General features: G+C 38.5%; 1 protein-coding gene and 1 long non-coding RNA gene across 2 annotated transcripts in view; both read left to right on the top strand.

The window, feature by feature from the left end:
* LOC143703103 (GTP-binding protein 2-like) overlaps positions 1–23,527 on the top strand; it is a gene marked incomplete at its 3' end in the record, with an annotated part of 29,419 nt that continues 5,892 nt past the window's right edge. The window contains exons 1-9 of the mRNA XM_077197241.1: positions 1–354; positions 1,555–1,581; positions 5,182–5,366; positions 7,347–7,455; positions 8,302–8,499; positions 12,515–12,689; positions 16,226–16,445; positions 17,919–18,054; positions 21,339–21,397. Of these exons, the coding sequence (XP_077053356.1) occupies positions 205–354; positions 1,555–1,581; positions 5,182–5,366; positions 7,347–7,455; positions 8,302–8,499; positions 12,515–12,689; positions 16,226–16,445; positions 17,919–18,054; positions 21,339–21,397 (1,259 nt within the window). The remainder of the gene's footprint in view (positions 355–1,554; positions 1,582–5,181; positions 5,367–7,346; positions 7,456–8,301; positions 8,500–12,514; positions 12,690–16,225; positions 16,446–17,918; positions 18,055–21,338; positions 21,398–23,527) is intronic.
* LOC143703105 (uncharacterized) lies at positions 21,954–22,830 on the top strand. Its single transcript, XR_013190725.1, has 3 exons — positions 21,954–22,010; positions 22,214–22,329; positions 22,784–22,830. It is a non-coding gene; the product is annotated as an uncharacterized LOC143703105 (long non-coding RNA).

Consider the following 23,527-nt stretch of genomic DNA (forward strand, 5'->3'; position numbering starts at 1 on the left):
TTCCGCAAACTTAAACCGGAAGTTGAGTTGTTATTGTTGCGAGAGTTGGGGGGTTGAGCCCTACCGGCTCGAGTTTATATACGATAATGTTTCACTCGCTCTCTTGTGTGTCTACCTCTCTGAATCTGAACCTGAACCTTAACCGGCCAATGGCGTAGGACAGAGCCGGGAGTTCATCACTTTATCTCGGGGTTTTGAACAGGAATGGACTCGCGGGTGTCGGAGCTGTTCGGGTCCGCTGCGAGTACTGGAGCTCCCAGCAGAAAAACCGCGAAAAATGGCAGCAAAAAGTGCAAAAATCGCTCAGCCCGGTATCAAAAATCCAGCAATAATCCTCCTTATCTTCCTCCAGAGGTGAGCCAACAGTCAATCACATCTGTCTGTGTTAAACAGCTGATCCAGTTCTCCTGCGTTTATCTTACTGTAATTACTCTCAGTAACCTCAGTTCCTTCAAACACGGGTTTATATTGTGTATTATGGTTTTGGGACTTCATTGGTTATTTTTTGTATTTTGTTTACAAAAATACAGTGATTGTTGCAAGCGTTGCGTCATGAAATGTTGATGACATACACACAGTATATAGAACTATAAAGTATAAATATTACATTATATCACGTCAATACCTACCTATTCGAGGTTATAATACTATTATTAGGGTTATTACTGTAAAATGTAATAATAATAATAATAATAACACAGGTGGTACAGCAGAAAAACATTTTATAAAATTAGCATATATAGCTTTTTTATATAAACACTAAACTCAATCACATGAAATGCAAAATAAAACCTTATAGTGTAATAAAAACATGCATTTTATGTTAAATATAAAGAAATGTTATCATGGTGTCTTTCCTTTCCCCCTAAATATTCATATTAGGTATTTACTTATAAACTGTATAGTTATTTACTGTAAAATTCCATGTGACTTTTAAAATATACTATAATTCAAACAAAATGAGCAGCATTTATACATTCTTTTCTAAATAGCCCTGTGTTGCAACAAAGTAATTTTTAAAGTACATTTATTTTAGTTTGCTCCAAAAATTTGAATTTACATTTCATGGGAATTCACTGTTTTCACTTTGATTGTTTGTCTGGCAATGAAAGGAATAAACAACTATCATTAAAGAATGATGACATCCATGTTTTATGAGACTGTAATATGAAACCGCTGTGTTTGTAAATATGAGAATTAAAGGCGGGAAAAGATGAGTCAGTGTTTCTTTCACACTAGAAGTCGTCAATCAGATGATTAATGTAGTCATTATCTGTGATTGTTGAAATGAGCTTGTTTTGTTTGCAATGGCAAAGCTTTTGCTTTTATCATATCTGACGTGCCATGAAAATGCAACAAGAAAATGTTTTTTGTTTTTTTACATAATTTTAGATTCATTACACGGCATAAAAGCAGCAAGACATGTATAGGAAGAGCCTATTCTGAATGGGCCGTTGAGCTCTTTTCTCTTCTGAGTCTTTGTGCTTTTGAAAACTGAACTGCGTGACTTTTGACCTCCATTCAGCATCAACTCTGTCCTGTCTTTTGTTTCAGGTTGAAGAGGGAAACATTGAGTACAAGGTAAACTCTCTGCGAGCCAACATCTCTGTACCGTACATCACAGCACTATTCAGAATCTATCATGAATATTTGTTTAATCATGTTTTGTATGTCATGCACAGTCAGTATCTAGCAGGTGTAAACGCTCAGAGAGTCACTGCTGTACGTAAGCGAGAGGCAGGAGATTAGCAGTGCTTTTTATAAACTACAGCTGTTGTTTATTTAAAGGTGACATATTATGCCCCTTTTCACAAGATGTAATATAAATCTATGGTGTCCCAGAATGTTTATGTGAAATTTCAGCTCAAAATTCCCTCCAGATCATTTATTATAGCTTGTCAGATTTGCCCCTTTTTGAGTGTGAGGAAAAAATGCAAATGTGTGTCCCTTTAAATGCAAATGAGCTTTTGCTCCGCCTCCGTTCAGAAGAGGGCGGAGTCTTTACACCAGCTTCAGAAACTCCGGCAATAACAAAACACACCAATCTCACTCATCCAGAATCCCAGAATAACCAGTAGCGAGTGCAGCCTTACGGAGAGACTCAGGAAGAGTTTCTGAATGTTAGTGGAGACGTTTATGTAGTTGTTGTGGAGTTACACTGATCATCTCATCATCATGTTGAACTTTTACACAAGTGTCCACAGTTCCTGAGGTGTTTATAAGACAGCGGTGCCATGTTCTGGTCAGTAGTGTTCAGTGTTCGTCTGTGCTCATCAGAACAGTTTCAGGCTTTGCTGGATCTTCTGCCGTTGCGTTAGAACTGGTCACTGTTGGCGCTCGAGAAACCGAATGTCGGCTGGTGTGTGTAAACGTGCAGATTAAGGGCCGGTAATATTATAAACATGCAGATTAAGGGCCGGTGATATTATAAACATGCAGATTAAGAGCCAGTGATATTATAAACGTGCAGATTAAGGGCCGGTAATATTATAAACGTGCAGATTAAGGGCCGGTGATATTATAAACGTGCAGATTAAGGGCCGGTAATATTATAAACATGCAGATTAAGAGCCAGTGATATTATAAACGTGCAGATTAAGGGCCGGTGATATTATAAACGTGCAGATTAAGGGCCGGTGATATTATAAACATGCAGATTAAGAGCCAGTGATATTATAAACGTGCAGATTAAGGGCCGGTAATATTATAAACGTGCAGATTAAGGGCCGGTAATATTATAAACATGCAGATTAAGAGCCAGTGATATTATAAACGTGCAGATTAAGGGCCGGTGATATTATAAACGTGCAGATTAAGGGCCGGTAATATTATAAACATGCAGATTAAGAGCCAGTGATATTATAAACGTGCAGATTAAGGGCCGGTGATATTATAAACGTGCAGATTAAGGGCCGGTAATATTATAAACATGCAGATTAAGAGCCAGTGATATTATAAACGTGCAGATTAAGGGCCGGTGATATTATAAACGTGCAGATTAAGGGCCGGTAATATTATAAAGTGCAGATTAAGGGCCGGTAATATTATAAACGTGCAGATTAAGGGCCGTTAATATTATAAACGTGCAGATTAAGGGCCGGTAATATTATAAACGTGCAGATTAAGGGCCGGTAATATTATAAACGTGCAGATTAAGAGCCGGTAATATTATAAAATGCAGATTAAGGGCCGGTAATATTATAAACGTGCAGATTAAGGGCCGGTAATATTATAAACGTGCAGATTAAGGGCCGGTAATATTATAAACGTGCAGATTAAGGGCCGGTAATATTATAAACGTGCAGATTAAGAGCCGGATATATTAAAAACGTGCAGATTAAGAGCCGGTAATATTATAAACGTGCAGATTAAGGGCCGGTAATATTATAAACGTGCAGATTAAGGGCCGGTAATATTATAAACGTGCAGATTAAGGGCTGGTAATATTATAAACGTGCAGATTAAGGGCCGGTAATATTATAATAAGATCCCCTTCATACATCAGAAGGAGGGAAATCTGATTGGCTTATTTTTTGTCATGCTTGTAGAGAAAGACTCACTAAAACAAAGTTACTGGGTTTCACTTTTCATGTTTTCTGGGTTGGTAGAAACACCGGTGACCCAATTGACCTGTGGCTAAGCCACGCCCCCTCCACTCACTCGACAAACAGTCAACATTCGGTGACAGGCGCTATATTTAGTTATGTTGAAAAAGAGGAGTGAAAAAGGCTACATGTTTTGCTAAAAAAAAAAACACAAAGTTCCCCAGTTGTTTTGGTAGAAAGTTGTCTAAAATATTGTGCTTTAATATGTAATTAATGGTTCATGATCAAATTAAATATGTACAGGTCTAAGTTGCATACGTTTCCAGGACAAGCCTTTTTACCATCTTTACCAAGAGTAACGTTACCTCTCCGTTAGTTTGGTGCTACAGTATTTACATCAATCATTCAGCACAACATTGCTAACATTTGTTATCTCGGTTATTTACAGATACGTTAATGAAGATAAGTGACATGATGTACAACGCAGATAGAAGCTAACGTTAACGTTTCTAATGTTAGGCTAACGTTACATTAGAGCTGTTAAAGATAACGTTCAAATAAGTTGTTGACTTAACGTTACCTTAGAACAGATGTAGATATCCTTGTTTAATTTATCCACGTTTAGTTGGTGTTGTGGTCTACCATAACTTAATCCAGACACTTATCTCGGTTGAGATGTGGCTTAATTTGGAAAGGGTAAAAAATGCACACCGTCGCCCAGCCTCTCGGGATACCTAGTGTCGGAGTTGCATGTACTCCATGCGCACCGTTTGAGCATTTTAAACTTAAAATAACAAGAAAAAACATATAAAAACGAATGAAAACTGACTAACTGCAATGCATTTCAATGGACTTGGAAGCAGAGAATGTCCGAGTGTATTGGGAGCTATGCGCACTGTGATTGGCTCATCGGGTTTGGGGGCGTGGCTTAGCCATGGGTCAATTATAGCAGTTAAACACGGGAAAAGTCAGATTTTCATGATATATCCCCTTTAAATGTCTGCAAACAAAGCAGCTGCATCACATTTGGTCACACGGACACACTCCCATCATTACGTCTGTGTTCCTGACGCACAAATCTCATCGAAACACTCATTTCTGCATCCAGCCAAGCAGTGTTGTTGTTTTTAAAAATAGCATTTCCCTTCAGGTCAGTCCTGTATTCGTGATCAAAAAATCCTTTTGAATTTCCGCTGCGATATTTGACCTTTTAACAGTTAACGTTAAGGAGTTTCCCGTGACATGCTAGTCATTTGTCAGTTGTCTTGCTTCTCCGTGTTCACAACAAATTTCAGTCCTTTCAATATAAAAGTCTTCTCTACTGACTGACTCACTCATAAAGACAGTGTTTACCGCCATCTAATGGTGAAATAATGTATGTAACTTCTGCTGCTGTTCACGGTCAGGGACTATTTTTTCCAGCGGAAGGAAGGTGATTTTACTTCATGAAAGTTGCATTGATGCATGTTTTTTGGCTTTAATATTTGTATTGTGTGATAACTGTTTTATAAAAGCTATAAGGTACTGTAGGCTAGTGCTGTATCATGAATAAGTCAAAGCTAAAGGGGTTTAAGGCACTTACAGCACTAGCCTCGAGTACCGTAGTGCTAACGTGTGTGTGTGTGTGTGTGATCAGCTGAAGCTGGTGAACCCGACGCAGTACCGCTTCGAGCACTTGGCCACACAGATGAAGTGGAGGCTTCAGGAGGGCCGCGGCGAGGCCGTGTATCAGATCGGCGTGGAGGACAACGGTCTACTGGTGGGCCTGTCGGAGGAAGACATGAACGCCTCGCTCAAAACACTCCGCAGGATGGCTGAGAAGTGCGAGCATAAACACACCTTACACACTGCATGATAATAAAATTGATTTTATCTTATGAATATATCAAATGCTAGCTCTGAATTTTGGTGAATCTCAGTCAGAGTTTTTTTTCTGGCTGTACTATATATGATAACATAATGAAATAAAGGCATTTTAAAGGGACAGTTTACCCTAAAATGAAAATTGTCATTTGTTGGCCTTCGTTCTATTATGGACACAAACAATAAGGAAATATTTTACATTTCCCGCTTGTGCTCGTCCATATAATGGCAGTGAATAGAGACCAGAATCAAGCTTTAAAAAAATATCACCGAATGATCTGATGTTACACGTGTCGTATATCCCACGCATTCTGGATTTGGTAAAAAAAAAACTAAAATGGAATTTAATGTTTTATTTAACAAAAATTCTGAGTATGTGAGAAATCAAGACTAAGAAAAACACAACATAAAATACAATCCACGTACTTGCTTCTCCAAGGTGAATTGATCCTTTGTGTTTGTTGCTACAAGACGTTATTGTTGGTCTTCACATCTGACGGCTGGAGATTTTCAACTAATCAAGAAAGTACATGGATACATTTTGGGGATTTCTAGGCGTTTTATTTAATAATGTGCTTTTATTTTTTTATTACATTAATTCAATTTCATAAACCCCCAGAACACTTGGGATAAGCGACACGTGTCACATGGCATCATTCTGTGATACTTTTGCGCCTTTTTTAAAAAAAAGCTTGATGCACAATATGAACGAGTGCGAGCGGGATTCTCCTTTTGTGGTCCATAAAAGAAAGAAGGACGACAACACCAGGGTGAGTAAATAATGACTTCATTTTAATTTTAGGGTGAACTATTCGTTTAAATGTACTTGAAGAGAGCAGACTTACATGACTATGTTCCTTGTTCCCACACAATCTTATATTTAAATGACAGAGATTCGGATCTATGTCTATTAAACCTTTGATTAGTACAATCACAGTGAACATTTATGTATAGATATACAACAGCTTCACACAGTATCATTATTTCCGACTTGCAATAATTCATATTATCACAGAAGTACTGGGATAAAAGTTTATTGTTTGAATATAACAACTGGTGTCTGCGGTAGCAATCAAAATAAACCAAATTACCATTTGAAAGGAACTTGACGCTTGAAATAAAGATTATATCCAGTTACATTGCTACACCAGTAGGTGGCGACACGTGACTACTAAAAATCTATTTGTCATTGAATCATTCGAGATTCGATCAAAAACACTGATTTATCCAGTAATTAAACAAGTGAAGGCTTTATGAGCGAGTCATTGAATCATTCACTCAAACCAATTTTCTTTTTATTAAATAATTCATTCAAATTAGTTAAAGAGACTGGAGCAATAACCATTTTGTCAGAATCTGTAGTAAATGACATGTTATTTTGTTTTATTGTCTGTTCAGAATCGTGATCTTGATTTGAAACAACTTCAAAAAAAATGTGCTTCTCAATTTATCCAGAATCCTGTAGCTCTAATGTTGACAAACATGCATTATATAAAGTACTTGATTATAATTTTAACTAGATTGTTATGTTGTTATTTAGATATTATTTAGATTCTTCTAATTACAAATTACATGGAATAGTAGCTTCATTAGACATGCCATTAAAGTATTTTTTAGTTAACCATAAATGCTTGTCAGTCCATTCAGCACTAACGTAACATATATTATCAATACAAGTATGAAATGACAAATAAATGTGCTTGTAAGTGGGTGATTGCATTTGATATCAATTTAAATTACAATGCATTTTCATTTAATTGTACTTAACATGCTATTAAGTGTCCGAAATCATTACATTCAGTCGGCACTTAAGTATAATATTACCGTGATAAGCAAATCTTTTTAAAAGTATGATAGTGTACTTCTCGCTGAAATGTTCTTGGCATGTTTTTTTGTGAGGATAAATAGGAGTGTAACGTTGTGTTTTGCTCTGTTCAGGGTGGGTGCAGACATCACAGTTCTCAGAGAGAGGGACGTCGATTACGACTCTGACGAGACACACAGAATAGCCGAGGTCCTCGTCAGAAAAGTGCCCGATGATCAGCAGGTGTGTGTTTATTTGTGTTTGATTGTCTAAAGTGTGTGTTAAAGGATTGGTTCACCTCAGAATTAAAATGTCCTGATGATTTACTCTCCTCCACGTCATCCAAGATGTTCATGTCTTTCTTTATTCAGTCGAAAAGAAATTTGAGGAAAACACTCCAGGATTTTCTCCATATAGTGACTTCAATGGAGTCCAACGGGTCGAAGGTCCAAATGTGAGTTTCAGTGCAGCTTCAAAGTCTCGACACGATCCAGCCGAGGAATAAGAGTCTGATCTAGACAAACCAGCGCACATTTAGTGGAAAATTCATTCATCTCATTCTCTGCTCCAACTTCAAAATTGTCCGACATCGTTGTTTTACCTAATTTTTTTTTCTTGGTAAATAGCGTTTGACTTAGTCTTTGCACATTCGCTTTGTAAACACTGGGTCTGTTCTTCCTCTTACGTGACCTTTCGTGTCCTTTCGTGACCTACGTGACCTTTCAACGTGATTACATAATGTGTGGCGCATCACAGCTAGTGCAAGATGAGCAATTGTGGTTAAAAGTATATAAATGTTTATTTTGTTATAAATGTGCGCTGGTTTGTCTAGATCAGACTCTTATTCCTCGGCTGGATCGTGTCGAGACTTTGAAGCTGCACTGAAACTCACATTTGGACATTCGACCCGTTGGATCCCATTGAAGTCACTATATGGAGAAAATCCTGGAGTGTTTTCCTCAAATTTCTTTTCGACTGAATAAAGAAAGACATGAACATCTTGGATGACGTCGGGGAGAGTAAATGATCAGGAAACTTTAATACCGAAGTGAACTAATCTTTTAATGGTGTTATTTGATGCGTCTCCAGTTCTTGGACCTGCGAGTGGCTGTGCTGGGAAACGTGGACTCGGGAAAGTCCACTTTGCTGGGTGTTCTCACACAGGGAGAGCTGGACAACGGGAGAGGGAGAGCGAGACTAAACCTCTTCAGACACCTTCATGAGATCCAGACCGGACGGACCTCCAGCATCAGCATCGAGATCTTGGGCTTCGACAGCAAAGGAGTGGTGAGTTTAACAACCTTAAAGGGATAGTTCACCAAAAAATGTAAATTAGCCATGAATTACTCACATTGAACTCATTCCAGGTGTATATAACTTTCCTCTTTCAGACGAATACAATCGGAGTTATATTAAAAAAATGTCCTGGCTCTTCCAAGCTTTATAATGGCAGTGAATGGGTATATATATATATTATTATTATTATTAAATTTTTTTTTAAGTCCATCAAAGTGCAACTATCCATGATAAAAGTGCAACTATCCATAATAAAATTGCATCCATCATAAAATTGCATCCATCATAAAAGTGCATCTATTCATGATAAAAGTGCATCTATTCATGATAAAAGTGCATCTATTCATGTTATATTATGCATGAAAGTGCATCTGTCCATCATAAAAATGCATCTATGATAAAAGTGCATCTATGATAAAAGTGCATCTATTCATAAAAGTGCATCTATTCATGATAAAAGTGCATCTATTCATGATAAAAGTGCATCTATTCATAAAAGTGCATCTATTCATGATAAAAGTGCATCTATTCATGATAAAAGTGCATCTATTCATGATAAAAGTGCATCTATTCATGATAAAAGTGCATCTATTCATAAAAGTGCATCTATTCATGATAAAAGTGCATCTATTCATGATAAAAGTGCATCTATTCATGATAAAAGTGCATCTATTCATAAAAGTGCATCTATTCATGATAAAAGTGCATCTATTCATGTTATATTATGCATGAAAGTGCATCTGTCCATCATAAAAGTGCATCTATGATAAAAGTGCATCTATGATAAAAGTGCATCTATGATAAAAGTGCCCTTTTACGATGGATAGATGCCCTTTTATGGACTGAAAAAAAACATTCACTGCCATTATAAAGCTTGGAAAAGCCAGGACATTTTTTTAATATAACTGATTGTATTCGTCTGAAAGAGGAATGTCATATACACCGAGGATGACTTCAGGGTGAGTAAATCATGGCTAATTTTTGGGTGAACTATCCCTTTAATTCAAAATGGCTTTTGGAAAGATGGTCAGCTTAGTTGACCGAAGAGCGTAAACACTGGTGGTTTCCCGTGACCACACACACATCAATTGAAATTTGTTAGTATGTCAGGTTGTGATGTTGCAATGGCTGTTGTAAACAACTCAGCTTTACACAACACTTCTGAATGACGAGTTCTTTCTTGCCTGGACTTGTTTGGGACGTGTCCCGATTTGTATTTATCTATCAGTTGAGTTACATGAGTCAAAAATAGAGGTCAGATTAAACTGTGTGAGGTTGTGAGTGTTTAAAAAGATGAGACGAACAACAGTAATAAGTGAATAAATGAATTGTGTGTTTACACTATTCACTTAAAACACAATAAAACTAGAAAAACGTCCACTTTCGTCATACCATAATAAACACTGCTTAAGTGTTGTCTGTTCAGTCTCGATGTGAAAGTGTCCAGCGGTGTATATACAATCCAGAGAAGTGATAGTCCAATAAAGTGTGGCTTTCTGGAAAGGAAAGTCCAAGTGTGTGTGATCAAGTTTGTGACCCTCCTTTGACTACCATGCTGCCTCCTTTATGCTGGTCTACTTCCTGTTTCCTGTCATGTGATCAGTCACATGACAGGCTGACCCAGTATCATTTAAAGACATACACACATTAAAACAGATAAGAGGACTAAATTGGCTCAGGAAAACATGCTATTAAAACTTATTCGTAATACGTAAGTATACGTAAAACTGTTATAATTTATTGAGAAGGGTAAAACATGTCATATGTGTCACAAGTTCACCCAAAAATAAAAACTCTCTCATCAGTTTCTCAAGCTCATGTCGTTCCAAACCCATAAGACAAATCAAGATATTTTTAATGAAACCAGAGAGGTTTTTGTCCCTCCATTGAATGTCCAGATAATCAAAACTTAAAATATCTAAAAAGGTCACAAATGCATTGTAAAAAATAAAAAAAATACAGCATATGGTGATAGAACAAACCTCATTGGTTTTGCATGCACAAGCTTCCTTGTTTTCCTTTTGTAATGCGCTCTATATATGTGAATAAAAGCATAGGCAACACTTTATTTTCGATGGTCCACTTTCGATATTCTACTAACTGTAAGTAACTTTGCAACTACATGTCAACTAGCAGTCAGTAGAGTATTAGTAGACTGCCTAACACTCTAATGAGAGTTAACTGACATGTAGTTGTAAAGTTACTTATATAGTTAGTAGAATATCGAAAGTGGACCATCGAAAAAAAAGTGTTACCAAAGCCTAAATTAAATCTGTTAATCAACTAAAGCCATTGTTTTCACAAAACTGGGATTAAAGCGTTTCATTCATATGTATTAATTTTAAGATCCCTTTATACGCTTTTTACATTTTTTAAAGTGCCTCTGTTATGCTTTTTCTGAATGTTCCCTTTCACGTAGTGTGTAGTGGAGCTGTTTGTGAACGTAGAAGGTCTGAAAAGTGCAGATAAATGGAGTTTTTGTTTCCCAATAGAAAGAAGTGATTCTGAACTGAAACGAGTCGTCAGTAATTCAGTCTCACTTCCTGATGAACCTGCGTAGGTTTGTGACTAATTTGCATAATGCCAGCCTCTGGTGTTAATTGGCTGAACAGCGTCTTTTAGCTCCGCCCTCAAACGCTGTAGTGTATCTGAGACTGGAAGAGTTTGGTTTGTGTTGTTCGTGTCGAGAAAACGCTGTTTTCTGAGATTGATACGGTAAAACCCACGCCATCGTTTCTGTTCATATCACTGTGAGATTCAGATATGATAATGAGCGTTTGCTTTCTGACCAATCACAGCAGAGCAGCTCTCAGAGAGGCGGGGCTTAGAGAGACTGAATCTGTGATCGAAGCGTTTCAGACACTGAGGAAAAGAGCTGATTCTGCGATGTGTATTATGAGTAATTAAAGTGTTTTTGACCGTTGATGTGTTTAATCCTGTTGTAGGAGATTCTGAAACAACATTATGAACCTTTAAAATAGCATAATTGGGGCATTTTAAGTTGAGGACTTTTAATGGAGGGACTGAAACCTCTCAGGTTTATTTATAGAAATCCAAATTTGTCTTTTGAAGATTAAACGAAGTCTTATGTGTGTGGAACGACATGACCAGGGTTTGAAATGAACTTTTTCACTCACCGGCCAATTTGGCTACTAAATTTAAGTTACCGGCCATTCAGAACTACTACTAGCCGGAAAGAAAAAAAGAAGAAGAAAAGAACCAATCAACTACGTCATAGGTTATATAATATATATATATATATATATATATATATATATATATATATATATATATATAAAATAAAATTTGGATTTTATACATTATATCCTTATTCAAACTAAATCCTGTCATCCAGCATCTCCTCTATTCCTCTTTCATCCTTTTCACCAAAAATGTGTTTATCAATACAGTACAAAGAACATCAAAAACATTTAAGATGTTGGAAAATAACAATGTCTTTTCTGTTAACCAAATGTTTTTAATCTCCGCTATTGCTTCAATGCAAATGAACAAGCGTGCCGTTATCCTTTGTGTAGTGACGTGTGTGTTCGAGTAATCCAGATATGAGCAGATTCTGTGTAATACGCTGTATTAATATATCATGAGGACTCAGCATTTGGGCTAAATCTGCACAGATTTGTCTTACACGAACTTCCCCCAGTAAAGTGAGTAAACATAATAAGTAACACCAGATTGGCTCGTGATCTGACAGTGTAACCCGTCAGCTCTTGGCGGGTGTTAATCTCAAACCCTGAACATGAGGGTGAGTAAATGATGACAGAGCTTTCATTGAAATGTTTTCGGTGGCACTTTTTGGATGATGCGAGTTACTATTTACTAATGTTATGGTGATTTTTTTCTTTGTTTACTTTTTTTGATAATGTTGTGCTGCTCATCTTGGCCAGGTCACTTCTGTAAAGAGATTTTAATCTCAGAAAGGTTTATCTGGTTAAATGAAGGGCAAAAATAAATAAATAAATACTAGCGTTTGGTGTCTCTCATCTAGGTGGTGAACTACAGCGAGTCCCGAACAGCAGAGGAGATTTGTGAGAGTGCCTCAAAAATGATCACCTTCATAGATCTGGCCGGCCACCACAAATACCTGAAGACCACCATCTTCGGCTTAACCAGCTACTGTCCAGACTTCGCCATGCTCGTCGTCAGCGCCAACACGGGCATCGGTAAGCTCTCACAGCACTTTGGGCTTGTGTAACGGTTTAAGCAATACTGGACTGCCGCTTGCTTTAACCTAGATTTGCTTTAACCTAGATTTGCTTTATCTTAGATTAGTGCCGGCCCTGATAAATGTCAAATCACGCCGGACAAGTGACACAAATAAACCTTGTAATGTTTGGACACGTCACTCTTAAATCAGCTGTTCTCCTGGATACTCAATAATCCCAGCATATGATCTTATGTAATGCACTCCTAAGTGTCGCCCTCATTCCTTCTGTCCTCCACACCCCAAAATACCTCTGGTCCAGTTAAAAAGGATAGAGAAACCTGAGACGCGTCAGTCTATATGTGACGGCAGGCCACAGTGCCATTTAACTCTCACCCCATATAAAATCTAGCCTGGTCCTACCAGACTCTCGTACATGTCGTGTGTACAGAGAGTCTGGACGCTCCTCATTGACAAGCGTTAACTTCCTTGAAGGCGGGTACTCTGTTAAAGTTTAAAACTATTGGATCTGCCATAACCAATCGCTAGCGTTTGGTCGCGACGCACAACTAGCACACGACCTCAACATCCTCGTTCTCGGCCACACCCTCTGTTCACTGATTGGACCGGTAAAGAATTGGCTGGAGAAAACCCACGAATATACCGCAAACCCAGACGACGCACTGAAGGAAAATGAAAATTGAGAAATTTGACATTAAAATAAGTGCGCCAAGTGTCCCGAGTGGCTTTTAACTGGCAGGTAACAGGTTAAAATAATTGACCTATGGCTAAGCCACGCCCCCTCCACTCACTCGGACAAACAGTCAGCATTCGGTGACGGGCGCTATGGCAGCTGTCACAGTAGGAGACATTTCACAGGAGGCAACTGATGATTTTTGGAGACAGAAAGATTATATAGATTATATTTTGGTAGAAAGTTGTCTAAAATGTTGTGCTTCAATATGTAATTAATGGTTCATGATCAAATTAAATATATACAGGTCTAAGTTGCATACGTTTCCAGGACAAGCATTTTTACCATCTTTACCAAGAGTAACGTTACCTCTCTGTTAGTTTGGTGATACAGTATTTACATCAATCATTCAGCACAACATTGCTAACATTTGTTATCTCGGTTATTTACAGATACGTTAATGAAGATAAGTGACATGATGTACAACGCAGCTAGAAGCTAACGTTAACGTTTTCTAATGTTAGGCTAACGTTACATTAGAGCTGTTAAAGATAACGTTAAAATAAGTTGTTGACTTAACGTTACCTTAGAACAGATGTAGATATCCTTGTTTAATTTATCCACGTTTAGTTGGTGTTGTGGTCTACCATAACTTAATCCAGACACTTATCTCGGTTGAGATGTGGCTTAATTTGGAAAGGGTAAAAAATACACACCGTCGCCCAGCCTCTCGGGATACCTAGTGTCGGAGTTGCATGTACTCCATGCGCACCGTTTGAACATTTTAAACTTAAAATAACAAGAAAAAAACATAAAAACGAATGAAAACTGACTAACTGCAATGCATTTCAATGGACGAGGAAGCAGAGAATGTCCGAGTGTACTGGGGTTGCTATGCGCACTGTGATTGGCTCATCGGGTTTGGGGGCGTGGCTTAGCCATAGGTCAATTCCTCCTATCCCAGTTTAATAAGCAGAGACAGCTGTAAGAAAGAAATTTGTAGTTTTTTTTACCCTTAATATTATTGTTAAGACAAAGGCTTTGTAGTGCTATCCGAATATTGCGCTGTTTGAGCGTTTGGACCACATTGGCTCAACCAATGGTGTGAGTAATATTTGGCAAAACAAGTGCAGATTTTCAAGAAAAAGGTTTTGAAAATGGACATGGGTTACATTGGCAATGTTAGTGCACAGAAACCTTTAAAGATCAGTAATTTCAGATATTAGTGTTAAAGTCAGGGTGCGTGCGGTCAGAAAAACAACATACCACAGAATACCAAATATACTTTACAGCAACATCATGTTCTGGCTTTGAATGATGGAGAACATGGTGTTGCAGAATCTGTGCCACGTTCCAGTTTTGCCCACCGTTTGGTTTCCATTTCTGCAGTGTAGATCCGCTCACACTGAAATCATATCGGCCCAAAACCTGCCGTGCAACTGCGTGTTGTTAAACATCAAAAATAATCTCACTGACTGTGTTTGTGTCATGGAGCATTTTCCATATGCAAAGCAGTCCCGCTTAGTTTTTAAGAGTGATATTTAGCAGATTGTTGTCTACAGGAGGTGTGGGTATGTTGTGATCCTGATGTATCGCTGTGTTGTTTTGTTTGGTGGAAAGTAGCGTGTCAGAAATAGGAGAAGACATTTGGGCGAGTGGGTCATGCAAGTGTTTTGAGGAGAACACGATGCCCCGTCTGCAACGCGACACCAGCGCTTAAATTATGCAACGGCACACAGACGGTGGTGCGCCGTGTGTGCTGAAACTCCCCGAGTAGACTTCTCCATAAGCAAATCCATGCAGACAGACTCCGTCTCGGCCAGTTCTCCAATCATTAACCTCAGATGGCGGGTGAACTTTGGACAGATTTTACTGTGCGTGTGTGTGTGTGTGTGTGTGTGTGTGTGTGTGTGTGTGTGTGTGTGTGTGTGTGAGAGAGAGACTGCTGGACATGACCTGCACTGCATCTCTTCATGCTCTTGAGTGTGTGTGAATCAGCTGATGTGGGCTTGTCAAAACAAGTGGTGCTCAACGAACGCCTTTCAGATGACCTGCGAAATTTTTCACACACACACACACACACACACACACACACACACACACACACACACACACACACACACACACACACACACACACACACACACACATACACACACACACACGCTAGGTCACATTCTGATGAGTGTTGCGTTGGCCTGAAACATCTGCACCAGCAAACAGTATGGCAAAAATAAACACTTCAGGTCCTTGCACACTGAGTCCGAAATTTCCGTATGCGTATTCGTCCTCCTAAACATTCGTCAACCTTGCACACTGATTCCAATGCGTATTAATTAATCCGTTGCGAAAACAATACAACAATACAAAATGTAGTCTTCAGGCAGCGAGGATGATTTTGTTGCCCTCTCTTCTTAAAAAGAGAAAACATTGGGTCCATCAGATCCTGATTGCGTAGAGAAGGAGAGTTCACAGAGGGATGTCTGTGGCTCAGTTTGATGCTTTGCTAGCTTAGTTGCTCATTATCATTTAAAGAGACATGCACCGAAACAGAGCTGTTTTTGAGGATGTAAAAGGGTGATGTTTTACACAACCATTGAGGAATTTTAACCAAAGTGTGTTACAAACATTACATGAAGACCCAAAAGAATCACACCAACCTGTGTAAAATGGGCCTCTGATGACTCCTTTAAAGCATATTAAAAACACCACCTTGACATTATTAAAACATTCACACATTAAAAGCTTGATTTTCAACACTGGGGCACTTTAAGACTCTGTTCCTTGTTTTCCGAACCTTTTGTGTCATCCACACTCTTTAAACGCCTGATGTTTGGCGTTTCCTCTGGTTGTTCTCCTAGCGGGTACGACACGTGAGCACTTGGGTCTGGCCATGGCGCTGAAGGTGCCGATCTTCATTGTCGTGAGTAAAGTGGACCTGTGTGCCAAAGGCACCGTGGAGCGAACGGTCCGCCAGCTGGAGCGGATCCTCAAGCAGCCCGGCTGCAACAAGGTGCCCATGCTAGTGTCCTCGACCGACGACGCCGTCACTGCCGCGCAGAAGTTCGCTCAGTCCCCGAGGTACATATAACCACACAGTGACACCACAGCAAAGCTTGACTATAGAGGCCTTCGCTCCGGGTAGTTATATGATCGAGCCTCCAGGCTGGTTCCCAGAGAACTAATGGTCCCTTATGAACGTTTTCCTGCTTGCGTTCGCAGCGCTAAGTGACGTGAGACGCGCTTGTTGTTGTGACTTTTATTTTGACGGCACTGAGAACGACTGAACACACAGCGCTCACATTCTCCTGTTCATTAGTTTACGATCTGTCTAACACTCCTGTCTAATACGTTATTAGATAGAGCTGTAATACATAGAAAGTAGACCGTGATGAAAAATTATTAGCGTATGTCGTGTGGTTTATGTCCAGTGTTGAATTACATAATCATGTTTCTCTTCTCAAAGTTGTGTTGGGTTTTCTCCTCAGTGTAAAGGTGAAGAGCTTCATCTATCAGTGTTTTACATGTTCGTAGAGTTCGTAAATATATAGGCTATAATCTGTGTATTAAACAGCTCACAGTCACAGACGTACATGTAAACCCACAGTAACACCACAGCTTGAATGTAGAGGCTTTCGCTCTGGAGGAACCTTTACATTTTCTGATTGATCTTTTCGATGTAAACTCCCTTTATCATTTGTTTGGTGGTCTTTCTTGTTTTTTGGATATTTAGTTGTACAGCACAATGGCCAGCTACTGTTGCTTTTATTGTGCTATATAAATAAAAGTTGATTGATTGAACCTTTTGATTGAGCAAAAGTTCCCGGATGTCGGCGTGTTCGCACCGCAGGAACGATTTTAGTTCTAGGAACTCTTTTGGAGGAACTAATTTACTCCTCCTTCAGAGTCAGTCTAAACCAGCGCTATAGGATCTACAGTGACGCAAGTGTTCGCTAACTGGCCGAACGCACGCGAAACACCAGCACTCGTCATTGTTGAAAAAGCTGTGTGAACACACAGATTATAGCCTATATATTTACTCCAGAAAATAACTCTACGAACATGTAAAACACTGATAGATGAAGCTCTTCACCTTTACACTGAGGAGAAAACCCAACGCAACTTTGAGAAGAGAAACATGATTATGTAATTCAACACTGGACATAAACCACACGACATACGCTAATAATTTTTCATCACGGTATACTTTCTATGTATTACAGCTCTATCTAATAACGTATTAGACAGGAGTGTTAGACAGATCGTGAACTAATGAACAGGAGAATGTGAGCGCTGTGTGTTCAGTCGTTCTCAGTGCCGTCAAAATAAAAGTCACAACAACAAGCGCGTCTCACGTCACTTAGCGCTGCGAACGCAAGCAGGAAAACGTTCATAAGGGACCGTTAGTTCTCGGGGAACCAGCCTGGAGGCTCGATCCTATAACTACCCGGAGCGAAGGCCTATAATGAGAATGACAAACCTAACTTTTCAATCACAAAGATGAAAGAAGGACATGGCTTCAAACCGCCTGATCAAAGTCTGTTGTCTTCCCAGCATCACCCCCATCTTCACCCTGTCCAGCGTATCGGGCGAGAGTCTCGATGTGCTGAAGGTCTTCTTGAATATTCTGCCTCCCCTCAGTAACAGCAAGGAGCAGGAGGAGCTCATGCAACAGCTCACCGAGTTTCAGGTACAGTTTTACCCCTACGAAAAGCTCAGATGTCCTCGCTGATGGTGGGATTTAACCCTGAAAACTGTCCTCACTCCACACCTGCATGACTGACTGACTTCTGTTGAACACAAGCACAGATTGGTCACATTCACAATGCTTAGTTCTAGTGATGCCGAGACCGTAAACCATTAAAAACCAATTTGAAAGTTTTTTATTTAGCCGAAACAAATTTGTTAATTAGATTTAATGATCAACACTCAAATACAAACTTTTATACAAGTTAAATTAAAAATATTAAATTGGGCACAAGCATTTTATATCAACTTTTTGAATTATAAATAATAACTTATTTTCAAGACATGTATTAATTTAAAAAAATTAAAAAACAGGTTAAGTAAAATAAATATATGCACTATATTACATATTCATTAAATCGGAACGCTCCTTTCTAGAGTTATTTTTTGAACTAAATTAGAGTAGCCAAATCCAGTTATTATCTTCATCTAATGAATGAGGCTAATTTGGAAAAACATAAATACTCTTTTACGGAAGGAACCAAATTTTCTAGGAGATGTTAAGCTTAAAGTTCAGGGAAAGCAAATTGAAGATGATTGTGCCATTGCTGCTACTTTTAATAGATTTTTTATTAACTCAGTTAAAGAATTAGTTGAAACATTTTCGAGAGGGGAATGAATATCAGTCCGATTGATGATGTAGGTAAAAGTTTTAATCTAACCAAGACAAATGAAATGCAAGTCAACAAAGTTATTAGCTCGTTGAAAAATTCTAAATGTAGAGATGCTCATCAATTGGATATGTGTGGTAAAACTCACAAAGATATTTTAACCCCTGTCATCACTCATTTAATTAACTTGTCATTTGAATGTAGTGTTTCTCCTCCTACGTGGAAACAAGCCGTTGTTACTCCTAGTTTTAAATCTGGAGATCGTTATGAAGCTAGTAATTACAGACGCATACGCATAAACTGCCAGTGTTCTCAGTGGCTGCTTAATCTTAAATTTGAACACAAATTAAGATATTTTTGATTAAATCTGAGAGCTGGATCACTCCTCCATAGGCTTCTAAGGGATTGACACTTGTTCCCCGAAAAGTTATTATAGATATCGGTAAAATAGTCCAAGTGACTACAGTGGCTCAATCTTAAGTTTATCAAGCGACGAGAATACTTTTTGTGCGCAAAAACAAACAAAAATAACGACTTTATTTCAACTATTGATGTCCTTCTCTGTGGGCGTCGAGTCAGTTCACTAGTGTAACAGCGCAGCGCTTCTGTGTTGTACGTCACACGCATCACACACATGACCAGCGTCGGCCAATAATGAGCCTACGTGTGACGTACAACACAGAAACGCTGCGCTGTTACACTAGTGAACTCACTCCAGGCCCATAGAGAAGGAAATGAATAGTTGAAATATGTTTTTTTTTTGGACACAAAAAGTATTCTCGTCGCTTGATAAACTTAAGATTGAGCCACTGTAGTCACTTAGACTATTTTACCGATATCTATAATAACTTTTCGGGGAACAAGTGTCAATCCCTTAGAAGCCTATGGAGGAGTGATCCAGCTCTCAGATTTCATCAAAAATATCTTAATTCGTGTTCCGAAGATGAACGAAGGTCTTACGGGGTTGAACAACATGATGGAGAGTAAATACTGACAGAATTTACATTTTTGGGTGAACTATCCCTTTAACACAGTTACTGGCTTACATTGTATCCAGTTTGGTTTCAGAGTAAATCATTCTACTGAAACAGCTATTTTACATTTAATAGAGCAAATAAAATTTAAAGTTGACAAAGGAGGATTTGTTGGTGCTATATTTTTAGATTTACGTAAACCTAAGTTAATCATGGAGTTCTCCTTTCTAGACTGTCTACATTTCAGTTTTCATTTGCAGCTTTAGCATGGGTATTAGGGCTGGGACGATACACATATCTCCTGATTCGATACTATCACGATACTTGGGTGCCGATACGATATGTATTGCGATTTTTTTAAGAATTGCGATTCTACAAGTATTGCAATTTTTTTAACACAAGACTTTTCGGGAAAAGTTAAATCATGATGTATGAGTCATATTTACAAAAACAATTCATCACATCTTTCTGACTTTTATTTCAGAAGCATCATACAATTCTACATTCCCTTGAATAAATAATTCAATAACAAATGCATTTTTTAAGTCACTTGTCATCACTTAGTGGCGAAACAATGTAATCGATAATTGCGTTATTTTAAGCACCAAGTTTCTATCAAAAGCTGATTTACTCTATTTTGATCGCTATCGTAGACATCAGTGTTTATATTTGAACTTCAAACTTTTATCCAAGTACTTCTATGATAATTAAAACTATTGCATCACAGAAATAATGATACTCTGAGGTTGAAAAGACTGTTTGTGAAGCGGTTTCATGACGACTCTCTCCGGGTCAGCGCCAACACAGATTTGAATGTTGCGATATGATTTTGTCAAAGTTTAATTGACAGACAAATTAAAAGATCGCGTGTATGTTTGAATTGAGATCTCAGTATTTTAAAGATGAATCGTGCAGCTGTATTGTCTTATCTCTCTCTCATCATGAGCAGCACGAGGGCTTTCAGTGCGCTCAGTCTCACATCTCTTCCACACGTACACTTGAGATATTACGTCTTTCAACGACACATTTTATCCTCTCTTGGAACATAAGTGGCTAACTTCTGTCAACCTCATCTACAAGCAAGGACAAAAATAAAGCAATTGAATTTTAATTAATATCGATTCTGGAATAAAGAAATCAATTTTTGAATCGTAAAAAAATTGGAGGAATATTAAATATAGCTTGGCAAATTTTCTTGGCAAAATTGTCTCTCTGTTGATGTAGATAAGACTTTTATGCATACTACAATCTTTTCTCACATGTCTTACTGTGTGACGTGGTGGTCAAGGTGGTGAAACTGTGATTAAACCCTTAAAATCCCTAAAAAACTAAAAAAGAGTTTTTACTAATTTTAGATAAAAAACCAAACCATTTTCATTATTGTAGGATCATAGAGAAATTTTAGACTTTTTTTTAAGTTTGTGTATGGTTTATAAAATCTTAAATGGCTTGGCTCCTTCTGTATTCAGAATCAAAACGTTCCATTGGAGAAGCACTATTTCAGTCAATGACTCTTTTTTTGTTGTTGTCCCAAACCAAAATATCATTGTATTCTCTGACTATATAGCAATATCTAACCCAACAGACAGACAGATGGATAGTGTAACTCTTGATGAATGTGTCTGTGTGTTGTGACGCTGTAGATTGATGAGATCTATACCGTGCCAGATGTGGGGACAGTAGTTGGTGGGACTCTTTACAGGTACGTCCTCTTCTCTCCTCTATTGACTGTGGTGTCCAAACAGATGCCGTTCGTGTCTAATGACCAGTGTTGGGGAAAGTTACGTTGAAAAGTAATGGATTACAATATTGTGTTACTCCCTTAAAAAGTAACTAATTTCATTAGTTACTTCTTTAGAAAAGTAATGCATTGTTACTTTTGCGTTACATTTTTTCACCTGGGCTGGGCTTGTTTTTTTTTTTATAACAAAAAAGTTATATTTTGGGGCAAATGCAAAGACCATTTTACAATGTAAGTGAAATAATTAGCCTCAGGCTGTAGGAAATACAAATTCACGCTTGTACAGTAGATGTACACATGACAGTAGGCTACATGTAAAGTATTGCGCTGTACAGGTAGAGTACAGTAGATGTAGAGTACAGTCGTGTGCAGTAGATGTAGAGTACAGTAGTGTGCAGTAGATGTAGAGTACAGTCGTGTGCAGTAGATGTAGAGTACAGTAGTGTGCAGTAGATGTAGAGTACAGTCGTGTGCAGTAGATGTAGAGTACAGTAGTGTGCAGTAGATGTAGAGTACAGTAGTGTACAGTAGATGTAGAGTACAGTAGTGTACAGTAGATGTAGAGTACAGTAGTGTACAGTGGATGTAGAGTACAGTAGATGTAGAGTACAGTAGAGGTAGAGTACAGTGGTGTACAGTAGATGTAGAGTACAGTCGTGTGCAGTAGATGTAGAGTACAGTAGTGTGCAGTAGATGTAGAGTACAGTAGTGTACAGTAGATGTAGAGTACAGTAGTGTACAGTAGATGTAGAGTACAGTAGTGTACAGTAGATGTAGAGTACAGTAGTGTACAGTGGATGTAGAGTACAGTAGATGTAGAGTACAGTAGTGTACAGTGGATGTAGAGTACAGTAGATGTAGAGTACAGTAGTGTACAGTAGATGTAGAGTACAGTAGTGTGCAGTAGATGTAGAGTACAGTAGATGTAGAGTACAGTAGTGTACAGTAGATGTAGAGTACAGTAGTGTACAGTAGATGTAGAGTACAGTGGTGTACAGTAGATGTAGAGTACAGTGGTGTACAGTAGAGGCAGAGTACAGCAGTGTACAGTAGAGGTAGAGTACAGCAGTGTACAGTATATGTAGAGTACAGCGGTGTAGAGTAGAGGTAGAGTACAGCAGTGTACAGTAGAGGTAGAGTACAGCAGTGTACAGTATATGTAGAGTACAGTAGTTTACAGTAGAGGTAGAGTACAGCAGTGTACAGTATATGTAGAGTACAGTAGTGTACAGTAGAGGTAGAGTACAGCGTTGTACAGTAGAGGTAGAGTACAGTATTTGTAGAGTACAGTAGTGTACAGTAGAGGTAGATTACAGTAGAGGTAGAGTACAGCGGTGTACAGTAGAGGTAGAGTACAGTAGTGCACAGTAGAGGTAGAGTACAGTAGTGTACAGTAGAGGTAGAGTACAGTATATGTAGAGCACAGTAGTGTACAGTAGATGTAGAGTACAGTAGTGCACAGTATATGTAGAGTACAGTAGCGTACAGTATATGTAGAGCACAGTAGTGTACAGTAGAGGTAGAGTACAGTGGTGTACAGTATATGTAGAGTACAGTGGTGTACAGTATATGTAGAGTACAGTAGTGTACAGTATATGTAGAGTACAGTAGTGTACAGTAGAGGTAGAGTACAGCGGTGTACAGTATATGTAGAGTACAGCAGTGTACAGTAGAGGTAGAGTACAGCAGTGTACAGTATATGTAGAGTACAGTAGAGGTAGAGTACAGCGGTGTACGGTAGAGGTAGAGTACAGCAGTGTACAGTATATATAGAACACAGTAGTGTACAGTAGAGGTAGAGTACAGTAGTGTACAGTAGAGGTAGAGTACAGTGGTGTACAGTAGAGGTAGAGTACAGTGGTGTACAGCAGAGGTAGAGTACAGTAGTGTACAGTAGAGGTAGAGTACAGTGGTGTACAGTAGAGGTAGAGTACAGTGGTGTACAGTAGATGTAGAGTACAGTAGTGTACAGTAGAGGTAGAGTACAGTGGTGTACAGTAGATGTAGAGTACAGTGGTGTACAGTAGAGGTAGAGTACAGTGGTGTACAGTAGAGGTAGAGTACAGTGGTGTACAGTAGATGTAGAGTACA

This window comes from Siphateles boraxobius, unplaced genomic scaffold (genome assembly GCF_051911475.1).
Source record: "Siphateles boraxobius isolate OS27281-9 unplaced genomic scaffold, OSU_SipBor_1 373, whole genome shotgun sequence".
Lineage (NCBI taxonomy): Eukaryota > Metazoa > Chordata > Actinopteri > Cypriniformes > Leuciscidae > Siphateles > Siphateles boraxobius.